The sequence below is a fragment of the Orcinus orca genome, chromosome 12 (assembly GCF_937001465.1).
Source record: "Orcinus orca chromosome 12, mOrcOrc1.1, whole genome shotgun sequence".
NCBI classification, from domain to species: domain Eukaryota; kingdom Metazoa; phylum Chordata; class Mammalia; order Artiodactyla; family Delphinidae; genus Orcinus; species Orcinus orca.
Window position 1 is genome coordinate 41938384 of NC_064570.1, and position 24540 is coordinate 41962923.

Here is a 24540-nt window from a genome sequence, read left to right on the forward strand (position 1 = left end):
TCTTTGATCATTGGTTCAGTGCAAATTTGGTGAGGAGAATTCACTTCAACTCTGAAGTCAAATTTCCACAAGGCTTTTGTAATAACATCACCCTTAATGCTCTTGAAAGGCTTCTTGCATTTATCACAATATGTTTACATGTGACAATCATACATTTTATAATTAAAACGATAAAGAAAGATTGTTAATTCCTGAGTCTAACTTATTGCTGTTGTGTGGCCTAAGGTGGTATCAAATGAATATGGTGGCCTTGTGGGGCCAGTGACATCTGTGCTGGAAGAATTGGGAAGGCTGGCATCTTGCTCAATCCTGACCTGCAGCACTCCCGGCAGAGTACTTAGCAGAGTACTTAGGAAGTACCTGGAAGGGAGGAGAAAATGTGGCCATGACAGCACTTTCCTCACACACATCACACTTTCCATCCTCTCCTCTTTGCTCTGTTCATTCCCTCTCAAATCTTGAGGTGCATGAGGAAGGAGATTATTATGTCTCTAGAACACGGCACAGAATCAGCCTATACAAAATTAATGTAATTACTATGTTGATTTCCAGATGTTAGCTTAATGCCAGCCTATTAAAACTTCTAAAGATGAAGCTTAAAACAAACAAACATTCTGAGTAAACACCCAAATAAACACACGCCAGCATATTTAGTGATAATCTGAGGCAATGCAGAAATCTCTGGATAGGGCATTTTAGAAACTGGTTCTCTCCAGCACCAACTGCAATGACAGTCGGAATTTTCTGAGGTCCTCTTCAGTCTTTTGCTTCCAAAGAGCCTCTGAATTCCTTGCTGCTTCTGGTCCTTGGCCTCTTTCCAGTCATGCCTCTGCCCTGCCCACCCTCGCCATCCTCTCCCAGCACCGTTTACAGTCACATCCTCCTGACATCAGTGCTGTGCCTCACTAGACTTTGCCCCCAGGGCTGGTTTCTTATCCAGGGTTTTGAAATTCAAAGGGAAAAATCCTCCTTTTGCTCCAACCTGTCTCCCTTCCCTCTTCCTTCCTCCCGGGACCGCACATGGGTGGGCACAGTGGGCCATGAAGGCACCCAGCCCTAGCCTGGGAGGGGCCCCTACTCTCCCTAGTTCTGTAGCCTGGAGCAGGTTCCTGATGCTGGGGGAGTCTCCGATCTCCTATTTATAAAATTTTGGATAATAATTCTTATTTCCTTGGATTGAAGGAATAAAAGAGGTAATTCACATATGTAGTAGCTGGCACATTATAAAGCCTCAACAGAAGGTATTATTATTAACTTTGGGTCTTTTTCTACATTTAGTTTTTTAAGCTTTTCTGTCTCTACCTGTAACTGTGAAATTATTCTCTGTTTCTTAGAATGGCTTGATTTTATTTTTTTCCCTGATGAGAGTTTTTGCTGAATCTCTGGGCTCCTGGAAAGTAAGACTGACAAGAACCCAAAGACTAGTTGTAGTTCACCATCTTGTAGTCTAGACTGTTTGGTTCTAAAAATCTCTACAGAACGTAAATTCACCACTTTCGTGTGATGTTTTTGGTTATATTAGAGTGTTGCAAAATTGCTCTTCATTTAATCTTACTATCCTTAATTATAATCCTTGTTCTGGGCTAAAATCATTCTATTCTTTAATAATTCTAAACTATTATTCAAGCTTTCATCAAGTGATTTTTAAGTCAAACTGCATAGCTCTCTCTTCTTGAACGACCAAACTATACATTCCTCATGTTAACAGTCTCTCATAAGTAAATTTCTAATTATATGCCTCCCCAATTTCCTCATTTTCTGGAGTTCTTTCCTGGATTGAGGCACCAATGGTGAAATTGTGGGTATAACTGTTTAGATAATGCATTTGTAGCATTCAAAATCATTAGCTTCCAAATCCTACTGAGGAAATATAGCTGAGACTCAATGTCTATAACTTCTGTAGCCTGAGGTTTTATTTGAAATGTTACTCTTAAATTAATTATGCCTACCGATGTTAAATTTTAAAAACAAACACCAATAACACCAATATTTGAGAAGTAAATGAAATTAGCTTTTCCAATACTTTAAACAAATCCCAAGTTAAACTAGAATTCAGTCCTAACTTGTTCATTTTTACTCTCCCTCTAAGATGAAATCTAGTCCTGGCCAAATCATTTTAATTAAGCAATATGACTCTGAAGGACAATCCAAATAAGGAAATATACAAATTCAATGCTGATATACGCTTATTAGCAAAGTTTCTAAAGAGTATGACTCTTAGGATTGATGTATACGGCTATACACATATCTTTATTCATTATTATGGTATATAATTGTCTTCAAACCTATTAATGGCTACTTTTCAGTGCATATTTTACAGTCGACAGCTGATACTGGGGGATTATTATTGGCTATTTCTGGGCCATAGGTATAATCATAAGTCTCTGAAGTATATCCTCCAGAGATATACCCCAAGGATTTCAACTGCAATTGCCCTTGAATAAGTTTTTCTTGCACTGACTCTTGGAGGACTTGTTTCATTTTTTTGGCTCTTTTAAGTTTAGACAGAACATCTCACATGGCCATTTGTGGTAGCTTTCTTTTCTTTCTTTTCCCCTTTGTTATTACTAGAGTTGTTTGTGTTTACTATTTTTATCTTTCTCGTGACACTTTCCCAAGAACATATATTTGTCTGTAATCCCCTTGAATTTCTAAGGGCTAGCATTTATTAAGACAGCTTCATCAGGCCTGTTCCAGGTTCCAGCGAAGCAGTCTATTTAGATTTACTGAGGGGTACAAGGAATGCTAACAGGAATTCAAATATAAGCAATTGTACATTTCTGCCTATACATGCATTTCCTACTTCCTGCTGAATTCACACAATTTATGCTTCTTTGTGATTTACTCACTCATTTTGTTTGCTGTATTATTGCAAAATAGAAAAGTGAGATTTGGGGTTTTGAATTGTCTTATGACGCTGTAAGTGAAAAAAGTTAATCTGATCATCGCTCATCACTCTTGTAGATGTTGCTGAAAGAGAAACGAAGCTATATTCTCGGGATTTTGCATGCTTACCTTGTCTGACAGCTAGTGTGGTGGTATAGACCAAGAAGAGGAGGATGTAATTGAGGAAACTCTGGAAGACTGGTGTATTGGCATGGAAATCTTCTGACAGGTACTTGCTGGTCAAGCTAATTCCACAAATAAGGAGGGATAACACCTGGCCTAGAGCCACAGAGATTAACATCTCCCTGAGAAATAAAGAGAAACATAGCAAAGATCAGCATTAAGTCCATTAGAACAATCACTTAAAATTTACTGAGCACTTGTGCCATTCACTAGGCTAAGTGCAATAATCAGTATTTCTTTTAATCCATCATAGCAATGCTACCTCACTGGGGTTTTGCAGAGGAAGAAACCAAAGTTTAGAGGGGTTAAGGAATTTTCTTACAGTCGCATAACTAGGAAGTGGCAAAGCTGAGATTTGAGACCAAATCTCTCCAAGTGATCCTGGCTTCTACCTACTGAGCCCCGGAGCTCTGGGGGGGAATTAACATCATCCTGATGCCACCACGGCATGAACAAATGTTCAGAAACCTGAGAGAGAACCTGAACACTGACGAAGCAGGACCATATTCCAACCTTGTCCTCAGGTTCTTGTACCAAAAAACAGAGACTTTTTTCTTCATAGACCAAAATCTTGGCCTTAGGAAAACTTAGGTAAAGGGGCCATACAAACCCCTGATAATCTAAAAGGACTATCTCCTCTCCATTCCCAGATATTGAACAGTTTGCTCTAACAAGCACTAATAAGCACTAGTCTCTGCTCTCCTCTGCTCAAGTCGCAGTTGCTGACACATTAAAACTCTCATTCACGAAGGAAATTTAGTGACTGAGGGGGTACAATAAGACATTTCAAATTCTGTGAATATTTTCTATGGCTTTTTTTATAGGCACTGACCCTACAGACCACTGTAGTGGAGATTACAGGCAAGAGTCAAACGGTTCACTTTGCATAGAAATAAAACGCCCATGTGGGCTTTATGGTCACATCCACCTGTATGCTCTGACACAGGACAAGCCCCTGGCTTCTGGAAAGCAGACTTCTGCTCTCCCCAGGAGTCTCATCTGACTTTCCTGATTTATTTATTTAAAGAAAAATGAACATAAAATAAGCAAAGAGTAGTATTTCTAAACAGAAGAGCATTAGGCAGAGCATCTGCAGCACTGCATATTCCCTCCCCCATGGCAGATGTGAATCCATCTTTCTGGAAGGGGCACTGGACCCCTGGGCAGGGTTCTGGGTGGACACCTTGGTGGTATCCTTCTTTTTAAAAAAGGCATCCATCACTCATTCCATTTGCTTCCACGAGGAGGACAAATTGTGGCAATGCATGTGGACCTATGAAAAAGACTCTGCAGAGGTTAGCCTGTAACATATTGGCAGAGGCTGCCTTGGTAGATGGGTAGATTGCTCTGTTTCCAGGCACTGGCCCTGACCCTTCAATTCAATCTTCATAAAGGTGTCAAAGGAGTCAAAGCGATATTTTTAAACATGTAAGTTTAAAATGTCAGTCTGTTGCTTAAAATCCTACCCTATAGATGATACCCTATAGATGGTACCCTACAGAATGCAGTGATCTATAAGGCCTATGTTACACCATCTACAAAGATGTCTGCCAACATTTCCTCACATCCCTCTATATTCATGCTGCTTCTCCCAAAGGGAGGTGGGGTCTATTTTCCTTTTCCAGAAGCTGAGCTGGTCTTGTGACTTGCTTTGACCAACAGAAGGTAGGGGGAGATGTCATGTGACTTCTGGTCCTAAACCTTAAGAAGCTCTGCGGCTTCCATTTTCTGCCCTCTTAGGACACAGCTTCCATGTAAAGAACCAGAGCTAGACTACCGAATACTGAGAGGCTGTGTGAAAAGAAGAAGGGAGACCCAGCCAACCACTGCCACCTCAGCTGAAGTACCAGACATGTGAGTGAGGATTGTGGATCCTCTCGCCCCAGTGGAGCAGCGCCAACCTGAGTCATGTGGAGCAGAGATGAGCCATCCCCAGTGATTGCTGCCCAGTTGGAGAACTGTGAGAAATAATCATTGGTTGTGTTGTTTTAGGGCATGAAGTTTGGGGTAGTTTGTTATGCAGTAGCAGATACTGAAACAAGGCCCTCAATACCCTCCCTCCACTCCTACTACCGCAAAGCTCTGCCTCCTGCTTCCCCACTTTATGCCCCCATGAAGCCAGAGCTCCAGACCTACAGAGCTACTTGCACTTCAACAATGAGTCGTGGTCTTCTTTGTTGGCATTCCTTTTCACATGTTATTTTTTCCAGAATGTTCATCCTGACGTGTCAGTCTGACTCTTATTCATCTTTCAAGATTTGGCTCACACGTTATGTTACCCCCTTTAAAAAGTCTTCTCTGCCCTCTCTTCCCTGGGATATATCTCCTTTACTTCTATATCATTATACTATAATTATTGTTTTTACTGTGATGCTGGTATAATGTTCTTCACTATATTTACAGCTGGGCAGTACCATTCAGAGGAAGTAGAAAATGGAGAGCTTCAAGACAGTGCAGAGGTAGACCTAGGCAACACTGAACAGTTTTGTTGAAATGAAAGGATGATTTCAAAAAAAGAAGAAAGAAAAGCAGAAGTAAAGAGAAGTACCAGATTTAACTCAAAGGTTTTTAAGCCAGCCTAAGAGAAATGTGATATCCACTAACAAAAACCACGATAAGGAGTTGGTTTTAGTGTAAAGATAACAAACATTTTTGGTATATTGAATTTGAGCTGCCAAATGAACTTCCAAATGATCCAACAGTATTAGAATCATGGGATCAGAGTTGGATAGGGAGGTCAACCAGGAGAAAAATATGTGGAACTTTTACATATAAGAGTGGCGGCTAAAGTACTGGAAACGGATGCTAACAACATGGAAGGAAGAAGAGGAAATAAAATAAGAAGGCCTAGGAAGTCTTTGGAGAATCCCCAGACTGGGGTTAGGGATGAAAGAAGAGGCACATCATTGGAGTCAGAAGTGGTTTGAAGGCTAAGGGGAAGACCAAGATAGTTCTTTATGTCAAGGAAACCAAGGGAACAGAGACTTTCGTGGAGGGAACAGTTGTAATATTGAATGTTGCTTAGAGGGCATGAAGAATGAGGACTGACAAAAGATGATTTGTAGTCACTGCCAGCCTTTGAAAGACCACTTCTGGTGGTCAGTACCAGAGCAACACTTGGTATCATGGAAACAAAGGCAACAGAGAATTTCACAGAAGGGATAGTTAGTGGTGACTAATTGGACAGAAGTGGTGAGAAATAAAGGTGCTGACTTTGAAGAATTTTAAAGAATTCCAAGAATCCTTTGAAGAAGTTTGATCTAGTCATACATAACATAAAAATAGTTAAAATAATAATGTTTAAAATGATTAAAAATAATTTAGAGTGGATTCATGATTATCCTCTCATTGGGTCACTCTTACTTGCATAATAACTTACATCCTTAAGTGGAAGAGAAGCGGGGAGAGTTACAGCTCATATACCAGAGAGTGGGTCCTGGTGCTGAGTATGTCCACTGGAGATGCTGTGTATGGAGTGTGTCTCCTTGGGAAAGGAAGGTCGACGACTACTGCTAGGACATGGTAATTCCTACAACTGCTTAAGTTACAGCCATGGTATTTGAAACCTTGGCGATATCCTGAACAAAATCAAGCCACAAAAAAATGACAAGAGTGCTTACATAAGAGAAAAAAAATTGTAGTACTTCTGATGTATATGTGCCGATATGTTGAATACTATAAAACAGCCTTCACATGCCAGGCGCTATGTATGCAAAGATGAATAAGACATAGTCTTTGTCACTGGGGAACTACTAAACCAAGATTTTGGAGCTTAGTTCCCAAGTAACTTACTACAGAATGGACCCAGGTAAGGTGAAACAGCAATAATAATTCATATTTATTAAGTTCTTTCTATGTGCCGAGTCCTAGGCTTAGATTTATACATTCTGTCTTATTTAATCCTCATAATAACTTTACAAGGCAGATATTGTTATGGTTCCATTTGCTAGATAAGTAAACTGATGCTTAGAGAGGTAAGCAGCCCGCCCAAGGTCACAGAGCCAGCAGGGGGAAGATTTGGATAGAAACTAAGTCATATGATTCCAAATCCCAACTTCCTAATTACTATGCTACACCATCATTATGCTGCCAAAAAAATACTCTTTTCCCTCACAGAGGGCACAGAACACAGTGCTAAACCTAAGTCGCTGGTTTCCAGAAATATTCTGGGGAAGGTGAAGACAAAACAATTCGTCCCAACTGACTGATGAAAACTCTTCCACCAAGACATCTGTAATGTGTGCCTTTCAACAGAGGTCAACACAAGCTTATTCTTGTTTCTTCATCCAAACAAAACAGCAAATCTGCTGTATTCAATTTCTGCTTTTAATTAGTGGCCGTGTCATTCAGCTGCTGCTGGTATGATCTGATAGAAAACGCACATTATGGTTTTGTCCATCACGCTAATAAACATGACTTGTAAAACAGGAAGGAATGGAAGGGACCTTTTATCAGATTAGCTCACCAGTCCTTTTCCAAGTGAAGGGAGCTAGTACTGGAGCTGTTGCAAGTCTGCACATCTGAGCTAAGTTACTAGAATCACCAAAGCAAAATAAATAAAAATATAAATAAACCTAGATGTTGACACTCGGCTGATTCCACCTCCCACTCCTCTCCACTGCCCCACCATCTTCCTCTCATCAGATTCTCCTTTGTTCTTTTTTAGCACAGAGCAAATCCTTTTGGTGATCTGTGCCTCAGAATGTCTTCCTACCACTGTCTCTGCCTATGGAGCTTTTCAGTTCATTTACTGTCACCTTACCCCTCCTAACAATTTTTTCCCACACTAACCACTACAGCAGATCTGTGGTCCCTTCACTTAATTCTTCATGAACTTAAGGTACCATCTTCTCCAGGAAGCCTCCCCTTGGCCGCCCCTTGCTCGCTAAGGCTGAGTTAAGTGTCCTTCTCTGTATGTTCCTATCTCTACTTGTGCTCACCATACTGTATGACTCATGAGTTCCTGAAAAGAAGGGAAGGTATTCTAGTCATTTCTATATTCCTGGTGCCTTGAGGACTCCTGAATGGGAAGGAAATAAATGCTCAATAAATACAGGATGAATGAATGAACAAATTTACAAGTGAAAAAATATCTACAAATGAAAAAGATCAGAAGGTTTGAAAGACAGCTGCTTAGCTTATCTTGAAAAACTACTAGCTCTGAAAGACAAAAAAATCTCATTTTCACTGTATTCCTTCTGCCAGTTAGACACTGAGATTAATAAACTGTTTTCTGGTGCATTTCTGAACAAGCCTGGTAAGGTGCTATCTTGCAAAAATGATGCTAAATACGGTGCCGGGTGGAATTTTATACTGGGAGCTGTTGGCTATTCATGTAGTTTACAGAATAGCACACCAGATGCATTCTAACATAGGATACAGAGTTCCTATAATTTTAGCAGCAGAAATGGAGAAGAGACTATGATACACATTTTCATCTTTGTTTATGTGTTTAAAAGGACATCCTATCCACTTTAAATTCAGAATGACTAGACAATGAAAAATGTATGAGTCTCAGGAAAAAGTGCTGCTGGAAGCTGAATACCTGTTATAATAGAGCTTGCATTCATAAAGACCGACATAAACCATTACCACAAAAGCTCCGTTCTGTTAAAGAAATAGACGTTAGAATCTTGTAAATAAACTTGTGTTTTACAAAGTAGATATTCAAAATAATAAGATTTAATATAAAACATAAGTTGAATCTCATTTTCTTCCCTTAGTTATAAGAATACATTCTTTTAAAGAGGTATGAAAAATTTCAGCATAGAGTTACATAATCATATTGCTTTGTAATTCTTTGGTATGAGAGCGAAACAATTACATCATCATCTTGAAGGAGAGCACATCAAACTTTCTGCAGAAACATCTTCATTCTGTTAACTATTCTCAGGCAAATCATGTCAGATCTGAATCAGCATCTGAATTCAGATGTACGTACATAAATAACACGTATACTGCCTTGACTAAACACAGTACCACTTGAATATGGGAAGAATGTGTTCTACTATGTTCTTTGACGAGATTGCTGTTTTCAGAAGTTAGGACACTGGCTTCTTGAAGATCTTTGCTGAAAGGCTTTATTCCACTTAAGTATTAATTAGACTTCTATGTAAGGAGATTATTAGGCAAGAAGCAAATACACACCTCCAGAGGTTTTACATTAATTGGAGTTTCTTTGACTCAGATTCTGTATTCATGGAATTTAACCTGTTCTCTGGTTCTGTGGTATCAGTTTCTTTTCTTTTTGTTTTTTAGAGGAAACCAAGCAAGTCACAAGGAAGCCCTCGTAAACAATATTCCACTGAGTCCATGAGGTAGTAAGTGTAGGAGACATTTGAAACTCTAGTGTGAGAGGATGAGTCACAGATGTGCATGTATATTAGATGTTGTTTGTCTAGAGAAGTGGGACAGAACAATGGAAAGCACCAATAGGGAGTTAGAAGCCCCTGGCTCTTGAGTTCCGTTGATTAAGCTCCATGATCCTGCACATCTCCAACTTTGGGCTCGGATTCCTTCGTGTAAAGTAAGGATAGTTTAATTGACGAGTGTGTAAGATACTTATGCTCCCCTTCAAATCTTCTTGGTCTCACTGTCTCCAAGGTATCCTAGCTCCAGTGGTGGCTGCCATGACAGACTGTGAATAGACTGCAATCAAAACTGTGTGGGCCCCGCCCAGTGGCCCTGGGCCCCCTGCCCATTCTGTGCGCCTTGTGCCTTCTACCCTGGAGATTCCAGGTTGATGCTGAAGGCCAGACCTTGTGGGGACCCAGTTGGTGCCCACTCATCAGCAACTGGGAGGTGCCGGGGAATTATTGCACTTGAGCAATAGAAAACTAAAGCAGACAGATAGATTCTTCTTCTTCCTCTCCCCCTGGCCCTCCCCCTGACAGACTGTCCCGAGAAGCAGTCACCTCTGCAGGTTCTCTAAAGATGGTCCTGCCTCACAAGGTTCTCTGTTGGGTACTCAGTGCCCCAGAACTGTCCCTCCCTCCTTCCCTTCCTCACTCCTACTCCCTGGGATTACAGTCCTAACTAAAGTAGCGGCACTTAAGCCTGTGCTTTCTGGGGAACTCAAGCTAAGATAATTTCCTTCTACTCTGTAATTCTCACTTACTTTTAGAAGACACTGATGTGTAATCATTAACTCTTGAGATTGGTGTCTTCGATCTTAAAGTCTATTCCTTCTGTGTATTTGATTAAACTGTTTGGTAGCTGAGTTAGCAGCAATGTTTACTCATTTATTATGCACACACTCTGCAGGTTTGGGGATTAGCTGCAGAGAAAGAGATCACTCAGTAGCATTTGCCAAGGCCTGCTGGGTACAGGTTATGAGGAAGGGATGCTTGGTCCCTGCCTCCAAGAAGCGTGGAGGGGCATGGAACTTAAATAAGTGAAGCTACTGTACCTGCATAGAGAACATAAAAATACCCATGTACTCCAGTAAGTCTATATAAAATTGCTAGAAGTTATCAGAGATAATTTCAGTCTTTAAAACTAGGCAAAGAATATGTCAGTCCCAATCTGACATATACACACTACTATGTATAAAATAGATAACTAATAAGGACCTACTGTACAGCACAAGGAACTCTACTCAATACTCTGTAATGACTGATATGGGAACAGAATCTAAAAAAAGAGTGGATACATGTATATGTATAATTGATTCGTTTTGCTGTACAGCAGAAACTAACACAACGCTGTAAATCAACTATACTCAATAAATTTATTTTTTAAATTGGGCAAAGCAAATATGGAAAGGTTTCACGGAGAACAGAGTTTTGAGTCAGTTTTGCTTGTTTTAAATAATGGAAGAGAGTTAATTTGGTATTTTGAAGGTGGCATATTATTCCAGGAAAAAAGAATGCTGTGCTGTCTCAGAAGCAGAGACTGACACGCAGAATCACTGGGCTGGCCAGTGAGAATCATAATAATAGCAGAGATGGGTAAAGAGAGGTAAGAAGCAGAAGACCCTAAAGTGTAGGGTAGTGTTTTAATTCAGTAAGAACTGTTCTTTGGAATTTCTGAGCAAGGGAAATAAAGTAAGCTTCTGCCACAACATCCCCAAATTTCTCTGCTCATTCCATTAGTCAGATCCAAATCCTGCTTGTATTATGGGGGAAAAGTTTCAATAAGGAGGAAGAGGGAAGAACCAGATGTCTCTGTGCAAGTCTGGCATCCCTGAAACTCCACTAGCTTCATGGTAAATCCACCTCTGACGGAGGCATGCTAGATACATCTGTACTTTCATCTCAGCATTGCAAAGCTGCAGGCTTTTAATACTTGCTTCTTCAAATCTTCAGCATAGCTTTTTATGCATCTTTCAATATTATTTGCAGAATGTTGCCATCTTGTTTTTCTTGTGTAATATAGCTGTGTTTACAGTGATAAGAAGAGGAATTTCTCCAGTAGTATTGATATAAGGATTTTGATCATTTCTTAATAAATAAGAAATACCAGTTGAGGCAAAACAATGATTATTATATTTAACGGAATTTTTAAAAAAGTGATGGGTTGTATGACATTAAACATAACTCCCTTCCCTCCCCCCACAAATTGCATAAGTTATTTTTATGTTATGGTTGCTTAGTTTTTTAACTGCTTGCTAACAATACGTCAGGTAATATCTTAAGGCACACTGTATACTTAGAGCAAAGTCCACCCTTAATAAAAGTAGAAGTAAATGCATATTTTGTCTTATAAATTGTCTTATTGACAATTACAAATTGTAGCTAATATTTTTGTCACATGTGATTAGATTTCACTGTGTTTGTTTTACTTTGCCACATGGCTGATGGAGAAAGGTCAGATTAAGAATAAGAGAAGTTTCAGCTGAGCACTTTTTTTGGTTATTTATTTATGGTACATTGTGGTATTACCTCTGACTCAGCTTTTGTGTAGAAATCATTTTTAAGGCAACAATCCTCTTTGTGAAGCTTAGTTACTGAGATGATACAATTGCTAAATCCTTTAACCAGACACTCACATAAACTGGCTACTATGAACCCCCTCTGGCAGCAGGACAGCCACTCCTCTGTCAAAGAATCTCATACACCTTAAAGGAGTCAATCATCCAAAGAAACCACTGACAAAAGACCACAGTTTACATGATTCCATTTATATGACATGTCCAGAACTGGCAAATCTACAGAGACAGAAAGTAGATAGCTTGTTGCTGAGGGCTAAGGGGATGGGATCAGGTGGTGATAATTAAAGGGTAGGGGGTTTCTTTTCGAGGTGATGAAATGTTCTAAAATGACTGTGGTGTTAGTTGCACATATCTGTAATACTAAATACTAATATTCTAAAAAGCATTGAATGTTACACTTTAAATAGATGAATTGTATGGTATGTGAATTACATAATATCTCAGTAAAGCTGTTACCAAAAAGAAAGAAAGAGAAAGAAGGGAGGTAGGAATAAAACAGGTAAGGAAAAAAGATAAAGAAAAGAAAAAATTACACAGCAGTTAAAAAATAAAGTTACAACCATCTGATCTACAAATTAAGAAATTGCACCAGGGTCAATTTATATGTTAAAAATTAGTCAAGCTTAATTGTTTTCATTTTTTCCCCACATATAAACTAATGATAATATTTTCTTCCTGGATCCCAGGGGATCAACTTGTATTTTCCCCTGAGATGTGTACTCTCACTTTGGAGACAACTGACTTAAAAGGTATGGGTTTTTTTTGGGTGGGGGGGGGGTTGGGGTTTTTTTGCGGTACGCGGGCCTCTCACTGTTGTGGCCTCTCCTGTTGCGGAGCACAGGCTCCGGACGCGCAGACTCAGTCGCCATGGCTCACGGGCCCAGCCGCTCCGCGGCATGTGGGATCTTCCCGGACCGGGGCACGAACCCGTGTCCCCTGCATCGGCAGGCGGACTCTCAACCACTGCGCCACCAGGGAAGCCCCTAAAAGGTATGTTTTTAATTCTTAGCTTGTAAGGTTAAAACTTTTGTCATCTTCCTCCAGAGATCCACCATGGTGTCATAAAATAAGAATATGGTTTTTGTGTGTTGTTGTTTTTTTTTACATCTTTATTGGAGTATAATTGCTTTACAATGGTGTGTTAGTTTCTGCTTTATAACAAAGTGAATCAGTTATACATATACATATCTTCCCATATCTCTTCCCTCTTGTGTCTCCCTCCCTCCCACCCTCCCCATCCCACCCCTCCAGGCGGTCACAAAGCACCGAGCCGATATCCCTGTGCTATGCGGCTGCTTCCCACTAGCTATCTATCTTACATTTGGTAGTGTATATATGTCCATGCCACTCTCTCGCTTTGTCACAGCTTACCCTTCCCCCTCCCCATATCCTCAAGTTCATTCTCTAGTAGGTCTGTGTCTTTATTCCTGTCTTACCCCTAGGTTCTTCATGACATTTTTTTTCTTAAATTCCATATATATGTGTTAGCATTTGACCCACCTCCTAGAGAAATGGAAATAAAAACAAGAATAAACAAATAGGACCTAATGAAACTTCAAAGCTTTTGCACAGCAAAGGAAACCATAATAAACAAGACCAAAAGACAACCCTCAGAATGGGAGAAAATATTTGCAAATGAAGCAACTGACAAAGGATTAATCTCCAAAATTTATAAGCAGCTCATGCAGCTCAATAACAAGAAAACAAACAACCCAATCCAAAAATTGGCAGAAGACCTAAAAAGACATTTCTCCAAAGAAGATATACAGACTGCCAACAAACACATGAAAGAATGCTCAACATCACTAATCATTAGAGAAATGCAAATCAAAACTACAGTGAGATATCATCTCACACCAGTCAGAATGGCCATCATCAAGAAATCTAGAAACAATAAATGCTGGAGAGGGTGTGGAGAAAAGGGAACCCTCTTGCACTGTTGGTGGGAATGTAAATTGATACAGCCACTGTGGAGAACAGTATGGAGGTTCCTTACAAAACTACAAAGAGAACTACCATATGACCCAGCAATCCCACTACTGGGCATATACCCTGAGAAAACCAGAATTCAAAAACAGTCATGTACCAAAATGTTCATTTCAGCTCTATTTACAATAGCCCGGAGATGGAAACAACCTAAGTGTCCATCATCGGATGAATGGATAAAGAAGATGTGACACATATATACAATGGAATACTACTCAGCCATAGAAAGAAATGAAATTGAGCTATTTGTAATGAGGTGGATAGACCTAGAGTCTGTCATACAGAGTGAAGTCAGTCAGAAAGAGAAAGAATATGTTTTGAAATGGATAGATCTGGGTTTGGATCTTGACTCTGCCAGTAAGTAGCTGAGACTCATCTATTTTCTTCAACTATAAAATAGGGATAAAAATACATATCTCTCAGGGCTGTCATGAGGACTAAATGAGACAGTTGATATAAACTTCCGACTACAGTATCTGGTTCATGATAAATACTCAGAATAATAGCTCTTATTACATTTTAGCACACTTCATAAGTACCAAATACCCTTATTGATTACTTAAATATATCTGTATGATTGCATTGGTACGTTGAGAAAATATTGCTAACATGCAACCCAGATTTACTTCCTCAAGTTCTGACTAATTAATTTATTCCTAAATATGGAAACTTTAAAGGATTCCTGCTCCTCATAAGTTGGGGAAGGAAAGCAAAAAAAAAAAAAAAAAAAAAAAGCAAATGAGGAATTTTTAAGGCGTCTTACCTGACATGACTATTATGAAACTAACAGATCTTAGTTTTAAATAGGAATTTCTGACTTGAATTCTCACACTTGCTAATATCTTCTTGGAGATTAGGAAAGAGATGACTACATTTTAGGCCAGCTGTGTTGCTGTTTTCTTTCTTGATGCATTTTTAAATGACTTTGACATTTTTCATTACAAAATGTTTTTAACTTTGCATTTTGAATTATGTTAGTGAACCCTAAGGCCAAATGGCAAACATTTAACTTTCAAATCTATTGAATAAATAAAAACAAAGAAAGTACAAGTGGACTGGTGACTCACTTTCTTTAAAAATAAAGACCCATGTCAAATTCCATTATTTTATCACATATTTACCAAATTTGTATGCATGAAGTGTAGTGTATTTGAAGGAGAGCAAATTGGGAAAATTAGATTCCACTAAGTACTGAACTTCTCCACACACAATTAAAACCTGCTTGAAAAATGTATAATCAACTGAGATCATCAATTATGCCTTTTACTTGGAAGAACTTAACAGGGAACTCAGGATAAATAAATAGGGAAGCCATGCCTCATTTTAGAAGACAAATATATCTGCCTTTGCTTTCAAGTCATAAGAAGATTCTCTGAGTGGAGACTAGCTGACATTTTCCACCTCATTCTTTGCATCAAAAGATGATTCCAACTGCCCCATCACAAGGATCTGAGAGTAAAGGAGTATTTTTATCTCAGTACTTCTGACACACTGCCTTGAAAAACAACTCAAAACTTCATCAAAATCCAATTTTTGCAAGATGGGCTAGAAAACACTTATTCTAGAGGAAAAGGTCTTCTGAAAGAGTGAACATTGGCTATTTACCATAATTAAATGTTATATATTTCAGAGATTTGACCTGTTGAAATTTCTATTGTAGGGATGATTCTAATATAAAAAAACCTATTATTGCCACTCCTGCTTCAGGGTTAAAAGAGGAAAAGGCAATTAGAAGATCAGAAGGAAGGGATGTCCTTAAATGGGAAATACCAAAAGGTTCTCAGCTGCCTTTAAGATGGAAGAGGACAGAATTGGGGGTGAGGGGTAGTGGGAGGACCTCCTGAGGCCAGGCAATCGAAGGAGGATTTTTAAATGTTTAAGACTTGAGGCAGGAGTGCGGGCTGGTGGCAAAAGAAAAAATAACAATATTAAATCGAAGAATTTGTTCAAAGACAACTCAGGTTGGTTCATAAGGTACACAATGTTCCAACTTTTTAAAAGGTGCTAAGACTAAGCATTATGGTAAACACAGCAGGCCCCCCAGAAATATCAGGCAGATTACAAACCAACGGTGCCACAGTGATTTTTTTTCTGAAAATGAGCCTTCTCATTAAATTCATGCTCTATAAAAAAGAGATTAGCCCATTCTTATAAGTAAAGTAGCTGCCGAGGCTATGACTGGAAACCAGCCTCAGGCGCTCAAGTCGTGTTCTTTAAGAACAAGGAAGAAAAGACAAATGAAGGGTCACTTATGTAAACACAAATCGCACACTCACGTTCTCCTCCTTGAGCTCATTGTGAAATGCTGTTGAAGGTACCAGCTGTGCTCTGAGACACTGGCTTTGGTGAAATCCAGTCCCCAGGGTGGGAAGGGACAAGGCGAGGTGCCTTCCTAACCTTCAACACGGCTTCAGTCGGGTTGGCCCTCTTACAGCAGACACTGCTGGGGAAAGCAGTCACTTACTGTCTCCAACAGAAACCATTTACAAACCACCTTTCCTTCCTTTTCAAGATCTGGGGAAATCCAAGCAGTTTCAGATCTTTGACACATTTCACCTAGCTCACCTGTGTCACTTAGTAAAGGCTGCAGCAATGTTTCCAAATTGTCCAAGGCACAGAGGTCATCCAATGAGTATGTGGCAAAATATGAAAGAAGACAATGTTAATATTTTGATGTTAAGGTTTTGTCTTTAAGATTAAAAAAAAAGAGAGAATGGCCTCATTCAATTTTTTAAAGTTCGACTAACAGGGAAATTAGGTAAAACTTCAAGAGCTAAAAACAAACACTAATTTTAATTCTAACAAATTTTTTTTTTTTTTTTTTTTTGCTAAAGGCATATTTCCTATCTCTCCACCTCTCCTCCAGCCTAACTTCTTGAAACCACCTATCCTTAGATGAAACAGCTGCAGTGATGCAGCCTGGTGGCTGGGAGCAATGCTGAGGCATTACCACAGCTCCAGCGCACTGGTAAACCAAGAGGGCTCACCGCCTGCTTGAGATGCCTCACCTACAAGCAATTTGGGATCAAGGAAATATAGGAAAAGGACACTTGTTATCCCCCTTTGTTTTTAAATTACAGAAGCTTATGGCCTTGGAGGATTTCTGCTATATTATCCTGGCCCCAAAAAACCCAACATACAGCACTATGGCTCTCTTCCTGGAAAATGAGTTAAGTCGGCATCCTTCCAGTGTTGCTTATATGGGACCCACGTGGGCCCAGGCCCTTTAACATTGTGTTAGTAACTCAGTATGGCATGTCTACTCAACAGAAAAACAATTTCCCGACACTTTAGTATTTTGAACCACAGCACCCCTAAACAAGAGAGTTTCAGACGCCATCCCTGGTTCTCCTGAAAATCTAACATTTTGTTTTTGCTTTTCCCCCCAGTTTTACTGATGTATGATTGACAAATAAAAATTGTATATATTTTGGTTGTACGACGTGATTTTTTAAAGGTGTATAACTTGATGATTTAACCACAGTATACACTGTGAAATGATTACCACTATCAAGTTAATTAAACATATCCACCATCCCACAGTTACCCTTTTTGTGTGTGTAATGAGAACACTTAAGATCTACTCTCTTAGCAAGTTTCAAGCATAAGTACAGTATTAACTATAATCACCATGCTGTGCATTAGATCCCCAGAACTTACGCATCTTATAACTGCGAGTTTCTACCCTTTGCCCAACATCTCCCCATTTCCCCCACCCTCCAGTCCCTGGCAACCACTATTCTACTCTCTGGTTTTATGACTTCAGCTTTTTAAAATTTCACATATCAGTGAAGTCGTACAGTATCTGTCTTTCTCTGTCTGGCTCTTTTCACTTAGCGTAATGTCCTCCACGTTCATCTGTGTTGTCACAAATGGCAAGATTTCCTTCTTTTTCTATGGCTCAACAACATCCCATTATATATAAATATAAAATATATATATAATATATATGTGGCTATTGTGAATAATGCTGCAATGAACATGGGAGTGCAGATATATCTTTGATATCTTTGATACTAATTTCATTTCCTTTGGCTATATACCCAAAAGTGGGATTACTGAGTCATATGGGAGTTCTGTTTTTAATTTCTTAAGGAACCTCAATATTGTCATATTGTTTTCCACAATGAAGGTACCAAATTACATTCCTATCAACAGTGTACAAGGGTTCCCTTTTCTCTACATCCTTGCCAAAACTTGTGATCTCTTATCTTGTTGGTAACAGACATCCAAACAGGTGTGAGGTGATATCTCACTGTGCTTGGATTGGCATTTCCTCCACGATTAATAATGTTGAGCACCTTTTCATATACCTCTTGACCATTTGTCTGTCTTCTTTGAAAAAATATCTATTCAGGTTCTTTGCTCATTTTTTAAAAATTGGGGTTTTTTTGTTTTTTTTACTGCTGAGTTGTATGAGTTCCTTATATATCGATATTTGGGATATCGATATACGATTTGCAAATGTTTTCTCCTGTTCTGTAGATTGCCCTCATTTTGTTGACTGTTTCCTTCGCTTTGCAAAAGCTTTTTAGTGTGATGTAGTCCCGCTTGTTTATTTTTGCTTTTGTTGCTTGTGCTTTTGGATTGACACCTTAAAGTTTTAATAGTGACTGTGAAGGTGATTTGAATAGAGTCTGAATATCATTTCTTTTCTCCTATTGGATCTATTTACGTGTGTGTGTGTCAGATGGAAAACAAGGGAGGGGCTAAAAAGGTGTCGGTTTTGGAAGTGTAAGTGAACTGATACCTGAAGTACCTGTCTCCCTGGCACACAGTCTGCCAAAGAGATTAAATTCAAATGAGTTGTGTGTGGCATGCATAATGATGGACACATTTTGTTTCCCTTAGTGCTCCTGAGGACTAGTTGGTTTATGTATGAAATGGATTACTTTAGATAGACTACTGCAGGGCTAAATAACTTCACTACATCTTTAAAGTAAAAATAGCAAATAAAATGAATCAAGGTGCAACATCTAAAATGATGTATGCATTCTACTGAATTTAATTGAATTCTCATTAAATTACTTAGAGCAAGATAAATTAGATTATTTTTCAAGCACATTTTAGATAAACCTAATGAAGTTCTATGAGTAAGACAGGCAGAATGGGCTTTGTTTAATGACTCAGTTACTGATATATTCCCTAAGAGGGAATAAGAGGTCAGATTGACCTTGGGTCATTTCTTCCTTGGGTGAGACGGATATTACATTAACTTCAGAAAGAGTGGCTAAAAAGATACTAGGATTTACTTTATGTTGATAGTGAAATAACTTATTGAGACATTTAGTTATGTGGGTTTCCCCCTATATTTGTTTCCTCTCAGGCTTCGAGTTCCCTGGCATAAGAACACTTGCTATTGGGAAGGAAAACAGAGGACTAAAAACAGAGGGCTAAATTTGTGTCTTGAATCCCATGGAGCAGATTGTGTTAGGTGTAAGGAAGGCAGAGAGCTAAAGAGAGGAGGGCACAGAAGTATCAAGCTGGAGGAAGCGTCAAGACTAGGGCAGGTTCTACAAGTGAAATGGACCCAGAACCACCTCCTCATGCCACTCTAGGGAGGGGAAAGGCACAGACATCTTGCATTGGCTTGGCAAACCATTTAGGGAAGCTATATCCCAGGAACCAGGGCTCCTAGCCTGAATAGATTTCTGTGCCCATGGGTGGCATAAAACTCACAGAGCCCCTGGATTCCAATGGACAGTGCAGTCTCAGAAAACATGCATACTGGTAGTCCAGTGTGTTTTGATACGCATGACAGGCTGAGTCATCTGTGTGGCCCTAAGGGAATGGATGGGATTAGCAACAGTGGGATGCCAGGATTTGGGGTGAATTGGGAAGAAAGGGTACCCTTCCCCCAAATGGCTGAGACAGAATTTCCTCTGAGTCCAAAGCCAAGAAACTTGGAGTCAGATTTAATTTGTTTTGTGGAAATCTGAGGAACAGAAGGTCTCAATTTCTTCTATTCTTGGAAAACCTTACTTCCATTTTGGTTAGCTAAGAAGTCATTCATGAGTAAAGCATCTTGCTTCCCTAAAATACCCTCTTTTCCTTTTCCTTTGGAAATGTCTGGAATTTTACTATGGGGACGGACTATAGTTTCTTTGACTTTGGGAGAGAGTGACAAGTTAAGTCTGAGAGGAGGGGGAAGGGGCAGAAAAGAAAGGTTCACAAAACTAAAAGACACTTAAATTATGTGCTAAAGGATGAATGAAGTGTAGACAGGATGATGTGTAATAATACCTAGAAAAATAGAGCTATTCATATGACAATTATTCATTTTTTAAAACTATGACATATAAAATCAAAGGAGAATGGCTTAAGAACCTGCAAACATTACATAGCCATGAATGAATGGACATTGCTAATTTACATTCAGGTGAGAAATGAGGCCCTTTGAAGAACAGAACATGATAGCTGCTGTGATGCATATTTCATAAAATGTTTTCTTACAGAGTGTTCTCTTCAGTGCATTCCCAATGCTGTCTGAGCTGGATCAGTGAGAGAGATGAAAGGCGCCAGTTTTCTCACTAAACTTACCCTTTCATGTTTGGCACACAAACTTTTGGTTCAGTTGACAATCCCAGAACACATCTGCAAACATTTTCCCGTTTGGTATTTATGGAAATATTTATTGAAACTATATGAGTGGAAATAGAGCAAAACTACTGAACTACTTTGGGAGTCTCTAAGAACAAAAAGGGGAGGGATGAAAGTAGAAGGATTAATGAGAGAAACAAGGCTCCGTCCTCGACTAGCACAAAAATTCCTTCAAGATATAAATACTGTGATTCAACTATAATAAACTTAGAAACTGGAAGAAAAAAATGTTTTATTCCCATCAAGGCAAACATGTTAGCATAGAGACCTAAAAGCCTCAAATAGAGACACTCAAATAGACCAGAGGGTATTTTTTAATGAGCTTTGTTAAATGTTCCAGCACCATGGGGACAATTCTATATCTACTTCTCTTCAAAGATGAAACAAATACAGACATAGAACAGTGTGTTTGATGGGTTAGTAACTATAGATTACACACAAGACAAGGGGAGGGAGACATCTGAATTCTTCACAAGTATTCTGAGGTAAATGTAGACCATTGCTAACACCAGGAGAATTATAAAAAAAAAAATAATGCTAACTTATAGTACAGCATGGCCAGGTAAGGGCAGGCAGTGGGGAGGAGATACTACATGCTTACAGTAGGGCATCATGGGGAACGTCAATTCCTGCAATCGACACAATGGCAATGACTTAAGGGTTTCTGATCCTCTGTGTCCTGGTCTTCCCTAAAGCCCAGTGCATGGAGTGGGAACCCAGGAAGCCCAGTCTTTCACAGGATCGCTGGCAGAAGTGAGTATCTGGCTTCCGGACCTACGAGGAAGATCTAATTCAAGATCCCCCATCTCCCAACTATGTGAGACAGGTGGTCTACACCTGATGCTATTTCCCCTCTACAGAAATATTTGGAAGAGAATTGGTGAGGGAATTGCTGGAGAGAATGTGAATTTTGTACAGTGTATTTAGTTGTAGTGTCAGAAATTGCCCAAATGTGCTGTCCAAGCTCCAACTTCCTTTCACTCCATGAGCAGCAAAGGTCTTCAGAGGGTTTAGAAGCCAGCAGGTGTTTAATCTGTGCGTGCAGGGACAGATGCTGAAATTCAACTGGACCGTGAAGCAAGTGGGAAGTTCAGCTGGCCTGCAGGGCAGCCACGCCAAACGAAGGGCCCGGGCAGGTCCTACACAACAACCAGCACAGATGGCTGGTACCGAACACCCAAATACTTCCAAAGGTGGAGATTTCATAATCCTCAATCCTCCCCTTTATTTCATATGCATCTTTTTTGTTAAAAAACATAAACACTATTTCTGCTGTAGAAACATAACAGTTCGAGTAGCTTTGACATCTCTTGAATAGCATTTTTGAGAGAATGCTACGATTGACAAAGAGTTTATAACCTGGAGAATCATTCTGAAGGACAGAAGGGTTATTAACTTCTCAGTTTATTCGCATGCTACTAATTAAGAGCCATACTTGAAATGTGGCTATCTTGAGTTTTAATGGCTCTCTGGTAAACTTGTATCCTGAGCACGCTTATACACTAAAGGTGGGGTATGGGGCAGGATGCCTCTAAAAGTGCCTACCATGGTCCAGAGCTACTTTAGAAATATACATCATAGTAAAGGGGCATTGTTTATTCAGAAGCTCACAGAGGGGTGACCTACTTGACCTTCTCCATCTACTGATTTAGCCTTTGTATATATAACCTCTGTTAACAAGTAAGCTTTCCAAATTCATCCCTCACTTTGAGTAACAGAACAGGAAGTCAAGATTCAAATTTTAATCCCTGGTTTGACAAAATGAGAGGCAAAACTTAAAGAGAAAGGAAGACAAGGAGGAAGAGAAGGAAGAGCAGGAGGAGGAACAGGGGGAGGAAGTGGAGGAAGAGGAAGGAAGAGGAGAAAGTAGTAGATTCTGATGTTTACTTCTGCTGCTTTATGGAGGGAAGCAATGGCAGGTCTCTAAAACTGCAGTTCTGAGCCACTCTCCAGGTGTGTACACCTTGAAGGGCTTTTCTTTCATATGTCATTAGATTTTTCTAGTCCCTGGCTGCACATCCCAGGAGAGGCCTGCCTCATACGGTCATACTCAGAAAGCAGAGACAAACAGAACGTTGCTGCCTACATCAAGTCACCTTGGTCTAGGCCACTGCTTCAAATTCACCTTGGGATTGTATTTATTAAACTCAGCATCATGTGTCCTCATTCTGGGGCTCAGCACTATTTACTCACAGCCTTCATCAACAACGTGCTGCTGTGAGCAGCTCATTTGTGGGCCAACACATTTCTCCTGGCTCTCATGACCCCAGAGTGCTGAATCAGAGCTGGAAACAGCCAACGTTTCTAATTCTCTGTCTCCAACTGGACAGATGATAAAGCAAGTGTCCCAAAGGCCGGGAGGAGAATTTCATAGTAAGTAATGAGATAAAAGAATATAAAATGCAGCCAAACTACTTTTCTCTATGAAGAAGACCTTAATCTTGTCCACCAATGTATTCTTCTTTAAGGCCCAACACCCACCTTAAGCAGTTCACCTTTGGACATGGTACCAAGGGCTGTCCTGCACAGGCACTCTCTTCTTTTTCTGTGATGTGGTAATCTGTTCCTCTTACTGATATATCTTTATTAACTTCAGATTTTATAAAGATTTGAACTTTCAGAAGTGGGTTGTGTTCCATCTTCTATAGAAAGGAGATAGATAGATGGACATCCTCAAACACATGACACATTAAGGCTGCCTTGATGGTCTCAGAGACACTTAGGAAAGAGAGATTATCAAGACATGGGGAAGGGATGGACAGATGTTAACCAAGAAGGCTCTCCATGGACAGAAAGGTCAATGCTTCCAAGACACAGAGCACTAGATCATTCAACTGGACAATGCCATGCAGCCCCTGGGCAACCAGTGAGCACAACAGTGACATGGTCCTAGTTACAGAGACTGTGATAAGGAAGGTCAGAGCAGACGTGTGTGATCACCTCTAGGAGTTTAGTGGTCTATCAGTCAATCAAAGAATCCATTACTTTTGACATTTAAAAAAGTCTGTAAGCAACAACAACAACAACAATAACAAAATAGTGTCCTGGAGCTCTGTGTTACAAGAAGGAAAAGAGAAAAATAAATCAAAACTCTTTTTCCTTGAGAGTTGAAGGCTATTTTCTGTAAATTTAACTCCAAAATGGAAATCAAGAGAAAACATTCTTCTCTCTGGTAATTCTGCACACTGAAATGTTTCTTTGCAGTAAAAATTGGCCTATTTTATTCTATCAATATGATTAACCTTTTTATAAACTTGTTCTAGGTGGAAATTCATTTTTTTCCTAGCCAGATATGTTGCCATTTATGCATCTAAAAGCTAGTTTTACTGCAAAGAAATGACATTTTTTAAGAACCTAAAAATACTATTACTATTATAATAGCATTACTATATATAGTATTATATAAAGGATTATGTATCTGACACTTAGAGAGTTTATAGAGTTTTTGTGACAAAAGACTTAACCATATTTATGTGGTGTTACTTATTTCTAGAAAAGCCTGTGTAAGAAAAGAAGATCACTGGTCTTAGCATGAAGATGAAATAATTCATCAGTACGGTGATACACATTATTTATATCAGTATATATTTATATATTTATATGTATGTAGTGTGTGAATATTATAATATGTATAGAATATTAATATAGTATAATATAATATGGCATATATTCAGCTGTTGTTGATTGCCAGAATGCAAAAGTTAGAGTTATTGCATCAATATGCAAACCTATTAAGTAGAAAAGGTGAGAGCTCCCGTGTTTAAAAAATGGGGCAAGGGCTTCCCTGGTGGCGCAGTGGTTGAGAGTCTGCCTGCCAATGCAGGGGACATGGGTTCGTGCCCCGGTCTGGGAAGATCCCACATGCCGCGGAGCGGCTGGGCCCATGAGCCATGGCCACTGAGCCTGTGCATCCGGAGCCTGTGCTCCGCAACGGGAGCGGCCACAACAGTGAG

General features: G+C 39.5%; 1 protein-coding gene across 1 annotated transcript in view; it reads right to left on the bottom strand.

The window, feature by feature from the left end:
- Window positions 1-24540, bottom strand: part of SLC35F1 (solute carrier family 35 member F1) — a 422996-nt gene that overhangs the window by 172119 nt on the left and 226337 nt on the right. Inside the window, exon 2 of the mRNA XM_004264677.3 lies at window positions 3016-3191. Coding sequence (XP_004264725.1) covers window positions 3016-3191 — 176 coding nt within the window. The remainder of the gene's footprint in view (window positions 1-3015; window positions 3192-24540) is intronic.